Raw genomic sequence first — 17133 nt, forward strand, 5'->3', positions numbered from 1 at the left:
AGGCCAAAAGACACTGCATATACCGACACATTGTTGGGCTGGGTGCATGGGTATGTGTCATTGTCCTGATTCACAGTGTGTCATCCACCCTATGTGGGAATGCAGAAATACTGAATGAGTTATAGGTCTCCTAAGAGAGCATATAGTTTCTCTTCTTTATTTGTTCTACAGCATTTTTTCTTTCCCTTTCGTTTATTTTACAAACCTTTCCCTGAATTTCTTTTCCCGAAGTACTGAATGAAGCCTGGGCTTTCACGAATGACCATCTGGAGCCACTGAGACTCCTGTGATGGGTAGAAAGCACATACGGGGCGATGAGGAGACGTTGAGGGAAGGGAGAGATCACAGTCCCCCATGTCCAGGGGTGTACAGTGCTAGTTGGATGAATGCAGCAATCTCAGCAAATGTTGTAAATTGAAATGTAAGTGCACAAGGGATGCAGAGTGAAGGATCGGTGAGCATCACAGCAGGAGAATTTTGGCAGGTATATGGAAAAGTTGAAAGCGCAGATGTTTATGGAAAGAAGCAGGGAAAGATTTCTCAGAGGGAGTAAGAAGCAAAGCTCTACAGCACAGAGCTGTATAATATTGCCAGTATCACAGGTACCATTGTAAACCTCACCGGGACTGAAAGATGACCAAGACAGCTTCGCTTAAGAGCTGCCTCTGATAGAAGGGATGAGACCTTCTGTTGGTAGTTGTGATGCCAATTTTACTATTAAAAATACCGTAGCCTAGAAACAAAGTTGTGAAGTGAGTCAGAGGAGGAAGTGACTCTGTCCAGTTGGGGACATCTGGAAGTCTCCATGCAGATGTGGATGGATAGGATTGTAGGAGACATAGGATTGTAGGATTGTAGAGTAGCTGTAGGAGATGGGATAATGGGAGAGGCCAGGGAAAGAGATTTGCTGGCTGAAGCAAGAAACTCGGGTTTTAGGGAACTATAAGTGGCCCCTTTTGCCCAGATCAGTGGGGTTCACATCTGCAGATAAGATAGGTAAGAGAGCTTGAGGACATGTAAAGGGAAGTCAGGAGGGGAGATTGAACTTCAGTAGGTTGTGGTAAGCCATTGCACAACCCAGGGAATCCAAGGGTTAGTAGCAAGGAGTTAAAGGGAGGAAAACATGTTAGAAACTCTTTGGAGTTGGCAGTCAACAGAATGTGGGATGGGGGAAGGGGCTTTAGAGAAGTGAGAACAGAAGGATGAGATAGCGAGCCCCAGGGAACTTCTTTAGAGTAGGCGGTCTCTCAGAGACCTGAGTGACAGGCAGTGTTCTAGGAGTCCAGGCAGAGGGAGTGGCTGGCACAAAGGTCCTACCTGATGCAGGACGGACTTTGCATGGGGTGTTCACAGAGCCCCACAGGCATTGGACTGAAGCTGCATTCTAGACAACGACAAGAACAGCAGTAGCTGAGGTTGGAGAGAGGCAGTCTTTAAGGGCCTCGTGAGGTTGGTGAAGGATTTGGATTCTACTCAAGATACATTTGGCAACCACTGGCGAGTTTTAAAGGACATACTCTGTTTGACTGTTTAAGAAGAGATGATTCTGGTTGCTCTCTGTGGAGTGGCTTGTTAGGGAGGCATCAGTGGAATTAGGAACAACAGATGGAAGGTCATTGTGGAAGTTCAGACAAGATAAAATGCTGAGAAGTGGATGGCATTTCAGAATGACTGATTATACCTGGGGGCAGTAGGTGGTGAGCAAATCTAACGGCACAGAGTGTGCAGACAATAATGAAAAAGGTTGCATTTAGTTAGTGTTGGGTGTGTGGAAGGATTTTTTTCAGTAGTATAATAACATAGTTATTAAATTATTATCAGAATACTTATTTTGTAGAGTTCTGGGATAATATGAAATGTGACATAAAATACTAATTTAGTGAAAATTCTGAGTGACATAGATTTTGAAATGCAACTTAAATGTGATAGGTTGTTGGCTCATCTACAGTTACACAGCAGTGGAGTCTCAAAATAAAACTGGGATTTCTTACACAATTTGAAGCAATTTCCTGAATTTTTTGGTCTGGTGTCATATATTTATATTTCAGCTCTAAACTCTCTGAACCACAATTTTCCCATCTGTAAAGTAAGGATCATAGCCATGCATTGCAGGTCGTTTTAAGAGCTAGGTGGCATAGAGTTTGGCATGTTGGTGATATTTGGCAAAACCATAGCTATTCCTAATAACACCCTAGGGAAATACCTCAATAGCATTTCTCTGAATTGTAAGAAAGAGATATCCTTTTCCTCCTTTTGCTGGTGAGGAAGCTAATTTCTAAGGAAATTAGTTGAGATGGTACAGGTCACCAAACAGGCCTTAGTTAAATGTAGAGCTAGCATATGTATAAAGATAAGCTCTGTTTCACCTTGTTCATGTTGCACAGACTGGAATTGCTAATCAGAGACCTAAATCATGCCGCGACCTCAGTGACTGCTCCACAGTTGTGGGCCTCCCCGATTCCGTGTTACAGTTACGTGTGCTCTCCCACTTGTTGACTGTCTCCTAGTTTGGAATTGTTGCTTAGTTCCACTCCCATGTATCAGGGCCTGTTTATTTATAAAAGCCAATAATAGCTTCCACAAAGAGCTTGCAGGCCAGTTCTGAGCACTGAATAAATTACATATATGTGTGGCTGTGGATTAGTTAAAAGAGGTAACAAAAGAACTGTCCAGTATTTTATTAGGTTGGTGCAACAGTAATTGTGATTTAAAAGGTTAAAAAAAGAAAAATTGCAAAAACCGCAATTACTTTTGCACCAACCTAATAATACTTCCCAGTATATTCATTTTTTTCACCATTTTTTCTTTAGAATTTTAGACCATTGTAGCAAATGCCAAAAACACTGCAGTGCTGCTATTTTTAAATAGTAGTATTTTGGTAGTATTTAATCAGGTTTTGAGTACTTTTTCCTTTTTAAATAGGGATATTTGAAAAATAAAAATATAAGATGTATAATACATAAAAATAAAGTTACCTGTGCTGGATATGACATGCTATTCTAACAATAATAATTATTTATCAAACATTAACACTTTTGTTTATATTTCCTTTTAATCAAATTCAACAAGTATGTTTTTCTTTTCTCTCAAGAAAAAGTAGTAACGAACTTATTACTCAAATACTTGGGAGAAGGATAACCAAGGTCCAAATACAAGCGTCTGTGAAGTGATAGTCATTACAAAGTGTGAGCAGATGGCAACAGTCATCTTTCTAAGATGAAAGGAGAAATGTATCCCATATGAATATGAGGGGAAAACCATTGTGCTTTGGGGAATTACAGCCTGCATTTTGTTCTTGGCATTCGTTTAATTTCCAGTAGTATCTTATTAACATTCTTCTATGACTTTTTTTGTGGCATTGTTACATTTTTAACCACTTTAAATCTTTTTTTAAAGATTTTGAACTTTTGCACCTTTAAGAATTCTAATGTGTGAAATTCTTTAAGGAAATAAATATCTTCATTGCATACAGTTCTTTGAAACACTTTTATATCCTGCCCTTTAAAGTCTATGGTAGGAGATCCTTGTTTAACATTATACATTGAAGATATTCTAAGCTTAATTTCAAAATGATTAAGTAAATGCCAAAGATCAGAAGCTTCTTACAAACAACATTCCAACTTATCACCTCGTTAACACTGGGTAAAGTCTTTTGACTTTTTCATTTCAAGGCAAATAGTAAATATGACTGAATTTTTTTTTTAATTTTTATTGGGGAATATCGGGGAACAGTGTGTTTGTCCAGGGCCCATCAGCTCCAAGTCATTTTGTCCTTCAGTCTAGTTGTGGAGGGCGCAGCTCAGCTCCAAGTCCAGTCGCCATTTTCAATCTTTAGTTGCAGGGGGCGCAGCCCACCATTCCACATGGGAATTGAACTGGCAACCTTGTTGTTGAGAGTTCGCACTCTAACCTACTGAGCCATCTGGCCGCCCCTCCTGCAGCTCAGCGGCAGCTCGTTGTCTTCAGTCTAGTTGGGGAGGGCGCAGCTCACTGGCCCATGTGGGAATCGAGCTCGTGCTCTAACCAACTGAGCCATCAGGCCACTCCATGACTGAATCTTTAGTGTTTGTTATTTTAAAAATATTTTTGTAAAGAGATTAGTCTTTTCTCATCCTTTATCATTTTTTTCACATACCTAATTCTCAGATAATTCTGAATTCCTTTTACAGCTATTCATATGTGACTCAAATTTGAGATATGGAAATATTATTGGCATGTGTGTACATGTATCTTTTGTGTACCATGAGACAATCATGTGAAGTGTTTTTAAGATAGTATTCTTGACCAAAATTGAGTGATGGCAGTCATTTTCTTTCTCCATAGAAATTAACACATGTAGATTTAGCAGGTTTCTGTCTTAGATGTTTCTAGTGTAGTTCAAGTGAAATTGCAGGGAATTTCTATTTGTTTGAGCAGAATGGCTAGAGAGGACATTTCCTTTTGATGAAAGATGACCATTACATCTTATATACAATATAAAATTCAGTTTTATATTTCAAGTATTCTTGTTAAGACATTTATGCCCTAGTATTATTCTTTAGTATTGTCCTTCTTTATATTGTTTGATTATATCGTGCTTTCGTCATACTTCAAATTAGAGACATATACCTTTAGAAGACAGCTTTATGCTGAATAAAGTCTCATCCTGGGAGGTGACACACAGAGTTTCACTAAGATGGTAAATAATTATGGCTTAGTTTCTGAAATCTGGGTAAGGAGACAAAAAAACCCAGACTCTACCCATCAACCTAAGTAACTTAACTTACATGAACTGTGCAGTTATGTGTGAAATGCTAATATAGTTGCATGGGTTATTTTTAAAATTAATTTTTAATCTCCCAAGTGACATTACTTCATTCTTCTTATTTAAACAAAAAAATACAAATGATACAAATTCTCCTTCAGTTACCACACTTCAGTAGGAATATCTACCCTGCTTAAAAGTAGAGCCACACTATACAATTATAGAGTGATCACATATTCCATGTTCTCAGAGGAAAGCCAGTCCATTGTTTCTGATTTTTCTTTTCTTTCCTTTTTTCTTTTTTTGGTCATTTAATTCAAGGTGCCCCATGCCAAGGAAAAGTTTGAACTCCCAAGTTGAGAAAGAGGAGACCCAGGGGACTATAATTCTGGCCTGTGGTGGGTAGAGCAAGATAGAAGTAGAGAAGGAAGAAGTGTTACTGTCCAAGCATACACTTAAGTTTGTACAACTTAATCTAATTGAATTAAACCTGTGTGGAATTTGTTATTAGGAGACATTATCAAACTCAATATACATGTTCATATGTATATATCAAATAATTTCATTAGAACCACTCATCAATTTGAAGTGGAAAAGATTTCTAATTCTGGCTTAGTTTGTTATCCACCATATAAACTATATAGTTGATGGCTATCATTGTGTGCATATGGAAGGGATTTTTCATACATTTGTAATGTTATTATACCTGGTTTACAGATTAGGAAACTGAGACACAGAGATGTCAATAGCGTATCCCAAGGCCACGTAGTAAGCAGAGAGGGAGCTGGGGGTTGGATGCTGTCATTTCAAACAGGCTCTTTTCTTGGCGTCAGGCTTCCTCAGAGATTGTCTAAGAAAATCAGTTTCTCAGATGTACAAGTAAAATTGTTTAATGTTGTCGACTCATTAAATGTCAGAAAAGTATGAATTCTCATTTTAATATCATTCTAACTTTCTAAACATCTTCCCTTTTAGGACAGAAAAGACACTTAACATTTAACCACAGATACTGAGTGGGCTCTGACCAATCAGATTGGGCCCCACTTGTACATCAGTTACATGTCAACACAGGCTTAAGGCCTCGCAAAGCCTAATGAATAGCAATATAGTGTTTTAAACTTTTCTGGCCAGTTAATACTTAGAAAAAGAGAAAAATACCCACTGAATCATTCTCAAAGTTCTCACCTTAATCTGCTATTAGCTATAGTTATTCGGATTTTAAGCTCTCAAGTAGTTTTTTGGGTTTGTTTGTTTTATTGGGTCATTGAAAACTTAAAGTAAGTAAACCTAAAGAATTTCATGACTGAGTGTCTGCCCTGTTTTTCCCTTTTTCTAGGTCTATTATTAGCAGAAGATTTTTCTGCATAGTTGGCACGCTGTACCTGTATCGATGTATTACAATGTATGTAACTACACTCCCAGTACCTGGTATGCATTTCAACTGCTCTCCGAAGGTAAACCATTCCTCACTGTAATTTCCCTTTTTTGTTTGTTTCTCATCTTGCCCAGGGGTCCTTTGGCAGAGGCCAAAGGTGAAAATTTCTTTAGAATGTAGTCAAGTCCCTCCACCCTCTTCTGGGAATGTTACAAAGCAATATGGCTAGGTAGCCCCACCCTTCTCAAAATTTCCAAACCCTGCCAGTACTTCTCAGCTGGGGAAATATGTGGTCTAGTTAGTGTGCTGGAAGCAGTTAAGCCTTGTGGGTGTAGCTCTTTGGTTTCCTGCCAAAGTTTTAAAATATCGTTCACTCCCTTGACACAGATCCAAAAGCTTTTGTATGGCTTTTCACTCTCTTAGATGGAAAGTTTGGTTTCAAATGGTATTTTTTCCTTCTTTCTATTAATGTCTACAGCGGAAATCTGTAACAGCAGCACAAGAGACACTATTCCTTACATTCTCCACCCACCCAAATAATATCACTACTCTCCAGAGCTACATTTTGCCATATTTATGGATTTTCTCTAGTAGCATAGAAGCCTTTCTTTAAAATAAACTTCATTCCTCTCTTATTGTTTCTACCTGTACCTTGGAATAATTTCAACCAAGGGAGAGCATTGGAAATGTATGAAATAGTTAGCAGAAGATTTAATTTTAGAAATATTAACCTGCATTAAGGCTCTTTAATGCAATACGAAGTAAAAGAGACAAGTTCCCTTGATTCAGTTGGGAGAAAATACTACAGTGTGTTTGCAATCATTTCTTTGCACCGCTCTTGTGCTGGTGAAACACCCTTCCGACTTCATCCCTTTGTACTTTTGTTCCTTCCAGAAGAGAGATTCTCTCTGCCACAACCTTGGAAGAGGGCTGAAAAATTGACTTTGGGTTTTTAAAGCGATGTCTTTATCATTTGAAATTTTGGACTCCTTTACATGGGTTTGCTTACTGTGGGCCGCCCTTCTTCCTTGACTTACGTATGTGTTCAGAGAGGTAGCTAGTTCTTACTTCACTCTTCCCATTTTTGCTGCAGACTATTCCTTAACTCTGGAGAAGCCATCATTAATCAGGAATGTTCCCCATGTTCCACCGTCTGCATCAGCAGTCCTCTCTGCACCGTCCCTCTTGGTCTTTCGTCTGCCCTTCCAAAGAAGCCAGCCTCACATCTTCTTTACCTTCCGTAAAATCTCTCAAGCACGTGCCTGCAGCCCCTGGGTCATAGGAAATACCTTGTTATTGAGAATCCAAAGGTATAGACTTGCTGGGAGGCTGGCTTGTTAAGAAATATGCCCTTAGTAGTAGGATGACTGTTTAAGTTATTTACCTAAGTTTAGTTCAACTCCTTTAAAAAGTATGTCTGTGCAGAAGTTCCCCTTTGTGGGAAATTTCTCCACCAAGGAACATGTTACACCGGTTTAGGTAGATGTGTGATCTGGTCAGGTACACGTTGAAGACGGATCCACTGTCGCGGGGACATGCTGTGTAGCCTTGCTCCCTACGCTAGCTCTGGCTTTGCTTCTTCTCAGGATCTCTGTAGCTCCACCCGGCTGCAGGCAAGCCCAAGGTTGGTTAGCACGGGCAGGTACAGTCAGCTTGAGCCATCAGCGTAACTAACCAAGAGTCACTGACTAAAAATAGCTTGTGGGTTTTCTTGGTAAAGGCAGGGGTAATGGCAAGAACTGTGCCAAAAACCAAACCCAAACATTTGTCAGTCATTAATTGTGTTTCCAGAAATTCCAACTCGGGCCATCATTCTGTGACAGTCTTCTGGAAATTAGAATCTTTCAAATAAAGTATTTAAGAGAGGGTAAAATGTTACCATACCTTAGCAAAACTTATCAGTTAAAACTCATGAAGTCTAATTACTTCTTTTGTAGAACAGGGCTCTTGGAAGAAAGGATTCAGAAAACTTTTTTTTTAATTCTGAAAATGTTCAGATGTATCCCAAAGTAAAGAAACTAGTGTAAGGAACCTCCACATACCCAACACTCAGATTCAGTAATTATCAGGATCTGCTGCATTTACTTCATCTGCTTTTTTTCCTTTTGAAGAAATTTTTTTAAAAAATCTAAGACAATGTCATTTTATTGCTACATACTTTAGAGTGCATCTAAAATTTTTGGATATCTTATTGTGTAACTTGAATGCTATTGGTACGTTCAACACAATTAACAGTAATTCTTTGGTATCACAATTATCAGTTGGTGGACTATCTTAATTGCCTGCAAAATGCCTTTTTTCTAAAGTTGATTTATATAAATTAGGATACAAAGCCTTTATATTACATACAGTTGTTCTAAGTCTCTGATTCTACACCAGTCCTCCCTCCCTCGCTCCATCCCTACCTCTCGTCCTTCCCCCCCACCCCCCCATCTGCAACTTGTAGAAACCAGATCAGTTGTTCTGTAGAGTATACCACGCTCTGGATTTATCTGTTTGTTTCTTTTTAGTGTAAATTAACTGTTTCTTTTCTGCTTCATATTTCCTCTAAGTAGAAAGTTGTCTCTGAAGACTTGATTTTATTTAATTTTAGCTTGTTTGGCAAGAACACTTCACAGGTAAAACAGAATGATACCTAAAGCTAGGCAGCAGAATTAGAGAAAGGCTCTCAGGCTGCCACCCTTTGGAATAGCAGATCAAGCTTAAGAAATTCAATGGTCAGTCAAGGGCTGGAATGCTGCATTGATGAACAGTGTCAAAAGGGAGACAAAGGTAACACCAGAGAGAGATTCCGGAGACCTGCTTTATCTACTCTAGAGTCATACCCGGGGCCAAGTTTCAAAATTAAAAGGAACCTTACAAAAAGTCATCCAGTCCAATGTTCTATTTGATGTCTCTCAATAGCCTCACCACCAAATCTTGATAAACATCTCTCTGAACCCCTGCACAGAGAGGGAATGTGTTGCCTTGGAAAAATGCAAACCTACCCAGTAGTGGGAAGAACGCTGAGGTCAGAGTTAGGATGATCTTGCACTGCCACTTACTAACTGGATGGCAGTTGCATTTAACATCTCAGATCTTCAGTTCCTTTGTTGGCAAAACAGGGCTAATGACACTTTTTATATCTTTCTTAAGGAGTTGTGAGAAGGAAAGAAGGCAATACATAGGGCTCTGTCAATGTAAAATGCTCACAGAAATAAGAAGAGAACTTGGTGTCGTCATCGCGCTTCAACCCCTAGACTCTTATTCATCCAGCATTTGTAAAATGCTGTAGGAAGGGCCCCAAGTTAAGCCACTGGCCCTAGGGATGGAAAGGGAGAGACAGATTTGAACAAAGCTTAAGTGGCTGAATCAATACAACTTGGTATTCTCTGTGATGTAGGGAATGAGGATAGGAAGGATTTCAAAGGCAACTGGGTTTTACCACTGCGATCATTATGAGGGAAGGAGGAAAAGGGAGTTAATGACTTAAGATTAAACAAATAGAGATTGAGGTACTTGTCAGAGGTCTAAATGTTGGTGTCCAGGACATGTCTAAAGTCGAGGGGAAAAAATCCGAGCTAGAAATTAAATATTTGTGATTCATCATATTCTAGATAGTGTTCAAGCTGTGGGTATGGATGGCCAAAGATAGTACATAATGGTACAATGTTTCTAGAATTGGATATTCCCTGATAAGAGGCACCATTTAAGGCCTGTCGCTTGGTGGACAGATGCCCTTACAGTTATCAGTCATCATTAAATTACAGGGAAAGAGAGTTGAGCTTTAGAATATGTCTTCCTGTTTAACATAGTCATGTGAACTTAAACTGGGTTCTGCCATCAGATTAAACCTCATAATTAGTACACTTTAGTCGTCCCTTAATGCCAGTACTCAAAATGCATGGCTTCTGAGAAAACTGTTCCAACATGTTTGCAGCAGTAATTATGAAAATTGTTCCTATTGTTCATTCATTTAATGGTGGTGTACTCTTCACTTCGCAAATGTAATAGCTTGGAGAAATAATTGTTCTGTGAAGTGATTACACGAGGAAGAGAACTGCCCACCCACACCCCCCATCAAATGCTTCTACAACAAAGATAAACCCCTGAGAAACATGGAAGGGCCAGGAGGTGTGTTCAGTTCCTAGATTAGTAATCTGGGAAGCACTTGTCCTAGATCCCCGTGTACAGGTGTGCCGGGCTTACACTAGAGGCTGCCAAATTTTTGATATTTTGATTAGCCCATGTTAATCTCATCACAGCTTTTCGCCAAGGAGCATGTGTACAAACCCAGAAATAACCGCTTATCATCTTGTTCCAACTGTTTAGGATTCTGTTAAAAAAACAACAAAAAAGGCAGAAGCGCTTGAGAATTATTTGGTGTTCTAAGCTTTCTGTAAGAAGTTTTTGTCTGTTTTAGCAAACTCCAAAAGGTAAAACAAAACAAAACACTACCCTAAGCCCCAGAGTCACAGACAGCCTAATGCTCACGGAAGGGAAAGAAAATAACTCATGCTGTTTTCAGCTCTCATTTTAATAATCGTGAGAGTTAATCTGTGACTAAGCATTCAAGTGAGATGTATGTTGTGTTCTGTTTTATGGTCTTAGTGATGAATTTGATTTGAAAACTTAAAAAGAGAGAGTTCTGTTACAGCCAGGATACTTAGCTGGCTAATTCATTCATCTGACATGGTGTGTTCAGTGAAACGATTCTCTAAAACTTGAAAAAAAAGTTTGGTTTTTTTTCCCCCTCCGTAACACATTTGAACATAGCCCACTGTTGCACAAGGGTTACGTTTGGGTGGCATCTGAGGTTAATTTAATTGTTCAGTGGAACAATAAAATACAAATGTAATAACAGAAAGGCCTGCCTATTCTCTTCTGCCACTGTCAGTCCTTCTGCATTACACAATTAGAAAGATCAAAGCACCTCCTTACGAACTACACTGCTAAGCCTCATGTGACGGTCATCAGCCTAAAGGTCTCTTTTTCTGCCATAAGTTCAGTCTTAGGCAAAAGATTCACTGCTCTTTAGGATTTTATAACCTTTTTGAGTTCCTCCTTTCATTCTCAGCTAGCAGTTTGAGTGTCCCAAACTGCCTTCCACACTGACAAATTGTGATATTCTGATTAGCTCCTGCTAACCTTATCAGTATTTCAGAATATGGCTTGTATTCTTTTACCTGTCATCCTGTTGAATTGTATAGAATTTAAATTGTCGATGCTTGATTTTACCTAATTTTCTGCTTGCCTGCCAGTTCCTTATTGTCAGTATAATTTCTCCTTTTGTTCATTCTCATTTGTTCATTCTCTGCATGTAATTTTCAGGGACCTTCCCCATCCGAAGTCTCTTCTCGACTTTCCCATCTTTATCTCCACTGTTCTCTTCCTTTTTTGGGGATAAAAAAATAGACATGAACTAAATAATTTCTCTCTCTTAAAAAAGATTATTTTTCTATTTTAAAGAAACTCCACATTCCTTATAGATTCATTGAAAAAAAATACAAAAGGAGGGGAATTTTTATAATCACTCATGGCCCTATCTACTATTAATGTTTAGTATATTTATTAGTTCTTTATGCATATTTTTCTTACATACTTTTGATTATGATTTCTGAATAATTATTCCTGTTTTCTTATAGTTAACATTTGATATATGCATTTTTACATGATTTTATAAACCCTAAACTTTCTAAACGCTTTTCTTATTTAAGGGAAATTGCCAGGGAGACTCACACTCGCAGATTGTGAGGCAGGGAGTTTGTAGATGTGACTTCCTTTTGAAAAACAAGCAAGTTGCTTATTTCCTAAGCTAACATTTCTAGAGAACCCATCCTGTACAAGGTGAAATTTTAGGATACACAAATATTAAGACAAGCGCCCCCTCCTCTTACAAGACTGATGTGTAACCCGGCAGATTACTCTCTGACTTATTTGGTCCTCCCTGTGATAGGCGTGTGGAGCTCAGTTGCCATGGAAGCACAGAGAAGGAGGCATACTCCCCTGGGAGTCCTGGCTGCACTGCGGAGGGGCTGTCTGAGCCAAGTCTCAACAGGATGAGTAGGAGTTTGCCAAGTGGAATTGAAGGAGGAAGAGCTTGCCAGGTGGAGAAAACAGAAAGGGTGTGTGACAGGGAGTCTGAGGGAGCAGGTAAAGTTAGATCTGCCTGGGCATACGATCCTATGGGTCGAGTGGCCAGACGTAAAGCCGGAGAAACAAGTTGTGGGTCAATTTTAAGGGGTCTTGTCATCCTTCTAAGGAGCGTGGCCATGGGAAGCCAGGAAAGGTTTTAGGGGAGTCTCATATGATCGCATCGAAGATCTTAGGAAGATCTCTCGCCAGTGATATAGAGTAAGGGAGGGAGAGAAGGAGGAAGACTTAGAGTGGGGCTAAATTATGTACACCTGTTTTGGGCCAGGCATGATTCTACATGTGTTGTTTTCGTTTCATTCTCACAACAGTGAGTGGGAGGAGGTTGCTTAACCTGCCTCTTATCTAAGAGGCACTCATGGTACTAAGTGGCAGAGGCAAGAAGCTTGGTCATATCTGTTCCTGGTACTTCACTGGAAGGAGAAAGATGAGGCTGCGTTAGCCTGACTCAGAGGGAGGCCTAGACCTGGGAAGAGGGGTCGTGTTTGGGAGCCATTGGGAAGGTGACAAAGATGTTCTACGTGGCAACAGCCATCTAGTGTGAAGAGGTCATCAGAGTCAGACAGCACTCACTGAGGAAATGCAGAGCCTCAGAGTCAAACGGTGTGTGCCTCTCCATGAAGTGTTATGCTTTGTGTCAGAGCACGGGCAGGCAGACAGCAGGGCTTTTACCCTCAGGAGGGGTTCCAGAGCTGCCCAGACACTACAGGCTAGCGCGTTCCGTTCAGAAACCATATTTTCCTACTTGAGAGGCTCCCACTGGCCACGTTGGAGACAATTTGAGCATCACAATGAAATAGTGACAGTAATTGGTTATACGACATTCATAAAAAACATTTAAAAAATTGTATTGGGGAGAAAAAATGTCAACTAATAGATGTAGAAGAAATATTAGAAATAGAAAAATCACCATTTTGCAACCACTATAGTAATGATTCAAGCAAGAATCATCAGTGGATGCTAAAGGATTAGGTGATAGGTTGGGCGCCATAATGTTTACATAATTTCAAAAACAATCACAAGTTGGTTATTAATGACAAAGGGGCAAAAGGATATATTTAGTGGAGTGACCTGGCAGACACTTCCATGGCCAAGGGATCAAACCAGTAGTGGGACAGATGAGATCAGCTGCTTTTGGATGTGACGCACAGAGCAGGATGTAACATTTCTGTAACATTCCTGGCAATTACATTTAACGTGAGTCTAAACATAAGGACACAATCAGGTGCAACCAAAGTGAGGGACATTCTATAAAGAAACTAAACTGGAGTCTTCAAAAATGTCAATGTCATTAGAAAAAAACAGACTAAGAAACTGTAGTAGACTAAAAATTAAGAGTTTGACCAGTAACTTCAATATGTATTCTCCGGTTGGATCCTAGGTTGAGGGAAGAAAGCTCTAAAGGACGTTGCTGAGACTGTCTATTAACTGTGATAGTATTGTATCATTGTTAAATTTCATGTATGTGATTATAAAGAGAAAGGTCTTTGTTTTTACATTTAGGGGTGAAGTGTCATGATGGATTCAACTTATTCTCAAATGTTCAAGGAAAAAAGTGAGAGAGAGAAAATAGAAGTAAATGTGGCAAAATGTTGGTGATTGATAAGTCTAAGTGAAGTGTCTGCGGTGTTCACTATACTCTTCTTTAGATTTAGAAATTTTCAAAACAAAAATCTGAGGGAAATTTTTTTTTTTGTGCAATTTTCACTGCATGGCCAGGTAGACTAAAGGATCTCTCAACACTTAACAGCAATTGTAATTTTGTTAAAGGCAAAACTTGCCTGACTGAATTACTGGATTTATTTAATGTGACAAATAAGAATATGGGTGAATGGAAATCTAATAGCTGAGCTTTGTTTAAGATTATATGAAGCCTTTGATAAGTCTCCTTACTAGAGGCCATGAAAAAATTAAGAGGAAAGGGAAGCTGGTTGGGATTAGTGTTTGATTGCTGATAATTACTTAGAGACCACCCCGCCCCCATCCAGAATGGCTGCTTAGGATAGGACTTGATGGATTTGACAATGGGGGAGGTGTAGGGGGCCAAATATGTCAGAGCTTAGTGGAGGGAAAAGTCTTTTTAAAAGTTGTATATATATGAATTCTGAGAGGTTGTGCGTAGTGAAATCTCTCTACTTCAGATCAGTTAAGGGGGATATAATATTTGTGTGTGAAACGGAATCTTTCCAGAAGTGAAGTGGTTACCATCTGGAGGAAGAATTCAGAAAAGTCTTATCATAGATGAGCATCTGTGAGGGCTGCGTATTGAAACAGAACCATCCAAATTTCACTAGTTGGCTGCTAGGCTTTGAGTTCTTACTTACGGAATGCAGGCCGCCTCCACCCCACCCCCCAAAGAAAATATTGACCTCACTTGGTAATTATAATGCTGCCTTAGATTTGTATAACCCTTTATAATATTAGCTATCACTTTTACAAACATTATTTTGCATTTGGTTGCTGAGAGTTGAGGATGAGGAAGTGTTGCTCTTGCCATGTTACAGATGACAGAACTGAAGCGAAAGTGGGTAAAATGGTTTATCCAGAGCCACCGAGGTGGTTAACCCAAAACTGGGTTTTGGGCTGGTATTTATGCTCATTGTTGTTCCTGTGAAAGTAACATGGGTACCTTTGGAACATCCCTCCATCACAACACAGTATATAAGCAGGGAAAGCTACAATCAAACTGAAAGCACCTTGTTTAAGAAGGCAGAAAATGGGCAATTTGTTTAGGAAATAGTTCCATGAAAATAACTTTCATAGAGATGGGGAAGTCTGACTTAAAAGGAGAAGACAGAAGAAAAACAGATCTTTAGTGAATAATGAATAAATATTGTTTTAGCAATTCAGCTGTGTTTAAATGACATGTAACATGGATTACATTTCATGAGAGCAACAATATAAAGTGAACCTGGAAACACTGTCCATCGAGCCCTTTGCATTAGGGGAGGTGTTTGCAGTAATAACAAGCTCTTTTCAGGGACCCAGCGCAAGGTTGTTGAGATGAGAGGTAAGACATTGGGATCTGATCCCAACTGAGTCACTGTGTGAAACAGGAAATTAGCCTGTTTATTTGCTCATCTGTAAAATGGTCATCTAACATCTGCTCTAACCACATGACAGGCTTGTTGGGGATACAATGAGGTAATTGATGGGAAAACTGTTAAAAAGTTGGAATTTCTATACAAACAAAAGGTATGGCCTATTATGTACAGCCACCCTAACACCTTTATTTAACTGCCCAATCAAGTAACAGTAAGAAGGTATGAGAAATTACAAGGGGTCATTTTGAGCCTCTCACTTCTCACTGCTACTATGATATCTAAAGCATTCATCAATCTTATAAGTACATTCCCTTCTCCATGGGGGTTTCAAGGTCATGCTAAAGGACATTTTCTTAAATTATATTAGTTCTTAAGTATCCATCATTGGTTGGGAGGGCTACATGCCAGTTGAAATTCAGGAAGTGAATATTTTTGCTGATTTTGGCCTTAGTCATTTGGAGAGTTGAAGTTGACGGGGAAACCACAGCGTGTAGCACGTGTTTCTCAGTTGCGGGCTGCTGGGATATAGATTGACAGGGGTCCCACTGATCTCTGATACTCAATTCTCATCGCAGGTGTGATCTGTGGTCTGGGTGTTTAAGAACAGCTGTCTTGGCATGCCATGGATGATAGTGAATTTTCTGTTTTGGGTGAAGATTGTTCTTCACGAACAAGACAAAAAATTAGTTGCCCTGGTGGCAGTAGGTAGATTCACTGAATAATGGAAGGGAGGAAGGGAGCGATGAGGGAGGAAGTATTTTGAGAGACACCTGCTGCTCATTGTTGTCGGAATAGGGCACGACAACATGCCATTGCCTCTGTAAGGTACCCACTTAGGCTGCTCAGGGAAAAGTTACTTTGTATGTATCCAGTTCATGTGAGCTTGTGGAAGCTGGCAGTGCACAGGTAGCATACAGTTTTATAGGCAGTACATCCATGGAATTAGAGAACTTGCGTCCCATTCCCAGCTCCAACCCTGAACAGCGAGGGGACCCAGGAAGCCTTGCTGATCCTTCAGTGCTGCTGTAGGTCAGAGCATTGGTGAGGAACAAGCATTCTGTTAAATAGCATTTCTACTCTTCAGCACTCAGCTACAGCCCTTCATCAAAGTGATGCCAAAGGCATTGATTTATGTGGCATTATTTGATGAATTTTGTTTCCAGCTTCTCTCCTGCCATTTGGGGGTGAAACACAGAATGTCCCCACTCTTCAAATGCAGTTAAGAGAAAAGGCAGTGCACTAGGCTGTCTGCAAACTGACTGATAGTAAACAGCGCATTGTGTTATTCAGCATTGAAAAAGTTCTTGGGGAAGCTTGTTTTTTAACACCCAAAGGCTCACGGGCTCAAACTGTACTGGAATGGTCTGTCTCACTCAGAAGGTTCTCCCGCCGCCTTCTGCTCTCAGTTTCTTTCTGTGCCTTGTTACTGCATAAGTGATTCAGTCAGTTTACTTAATTTCTTAGCCATTTATTAGAAGTTGAAGAAAATTACTTTGTTTTTACTAAAAACTGAATTTTCTGTGACAATAGGAGACCGTAATTCACATACATACTAGTGCAGCTGTGAGATGTACTTGTCACAGCTTTGTAGTGTCCAGTGAGAAAGTGTTTATATGACTGCCCCCCTCCCTCAAAATCTCTCTCCTTTCAAGAATGGACATCGAAAAGTGTACTGATATGGAGGTTACAGTTCCAGTTATAATGGAGTCAGCACTACATCCTGTCTCCCACTGAATGCAACCAAAAACCACTGGGCAGAATGTATGGAGCACTCTTTGAAGACTGAAAAATGGTAGCAGGCAGATTGGGGAAGGAAGCTAAACTGAGAAGTATGAAAG

General features: G+C 39.7%; 1 protein-coding gene across 10 annotated transcripts in view; it reads left to right on the forward strand.

The window, feature by feature from the left end:
- SGMS1 (sphingomyelin synthase 1) overlaps nucleotides 1-17133 on the forward strand; it is a 255191-nt gene that overhangs the window by 227281 nt on the left and 10777 nt on the right. For all 10 annotated transcript variants that reach the window (XM_081075240.1, XM_081075239.1, XM_081075242.1 and 7 more), the window contains one exon: nucleotides 6081-6198. In XM_081075240.1, the coding sequence (XP_080931366.1) occupies nucleotides 6081-6198 (118 nt within the window). The remainder of the gene's footprint in view (nucleotides 1-6080; nucleotides 6199-17133) is intronic.

Source organism: Rhinolophus hipposideros (genome assembly GCF_964194185.1).
Source record: "Rhinolophus hipposideros genome assembly, chromosome: 15".
Taxonomy (NCBI): Eukaryota; Metazoa; Chordata; class Mammalia; order Chiroptera; family Rhinolophidae; genus Rhinolophus; species Rhinolophus hipposideros.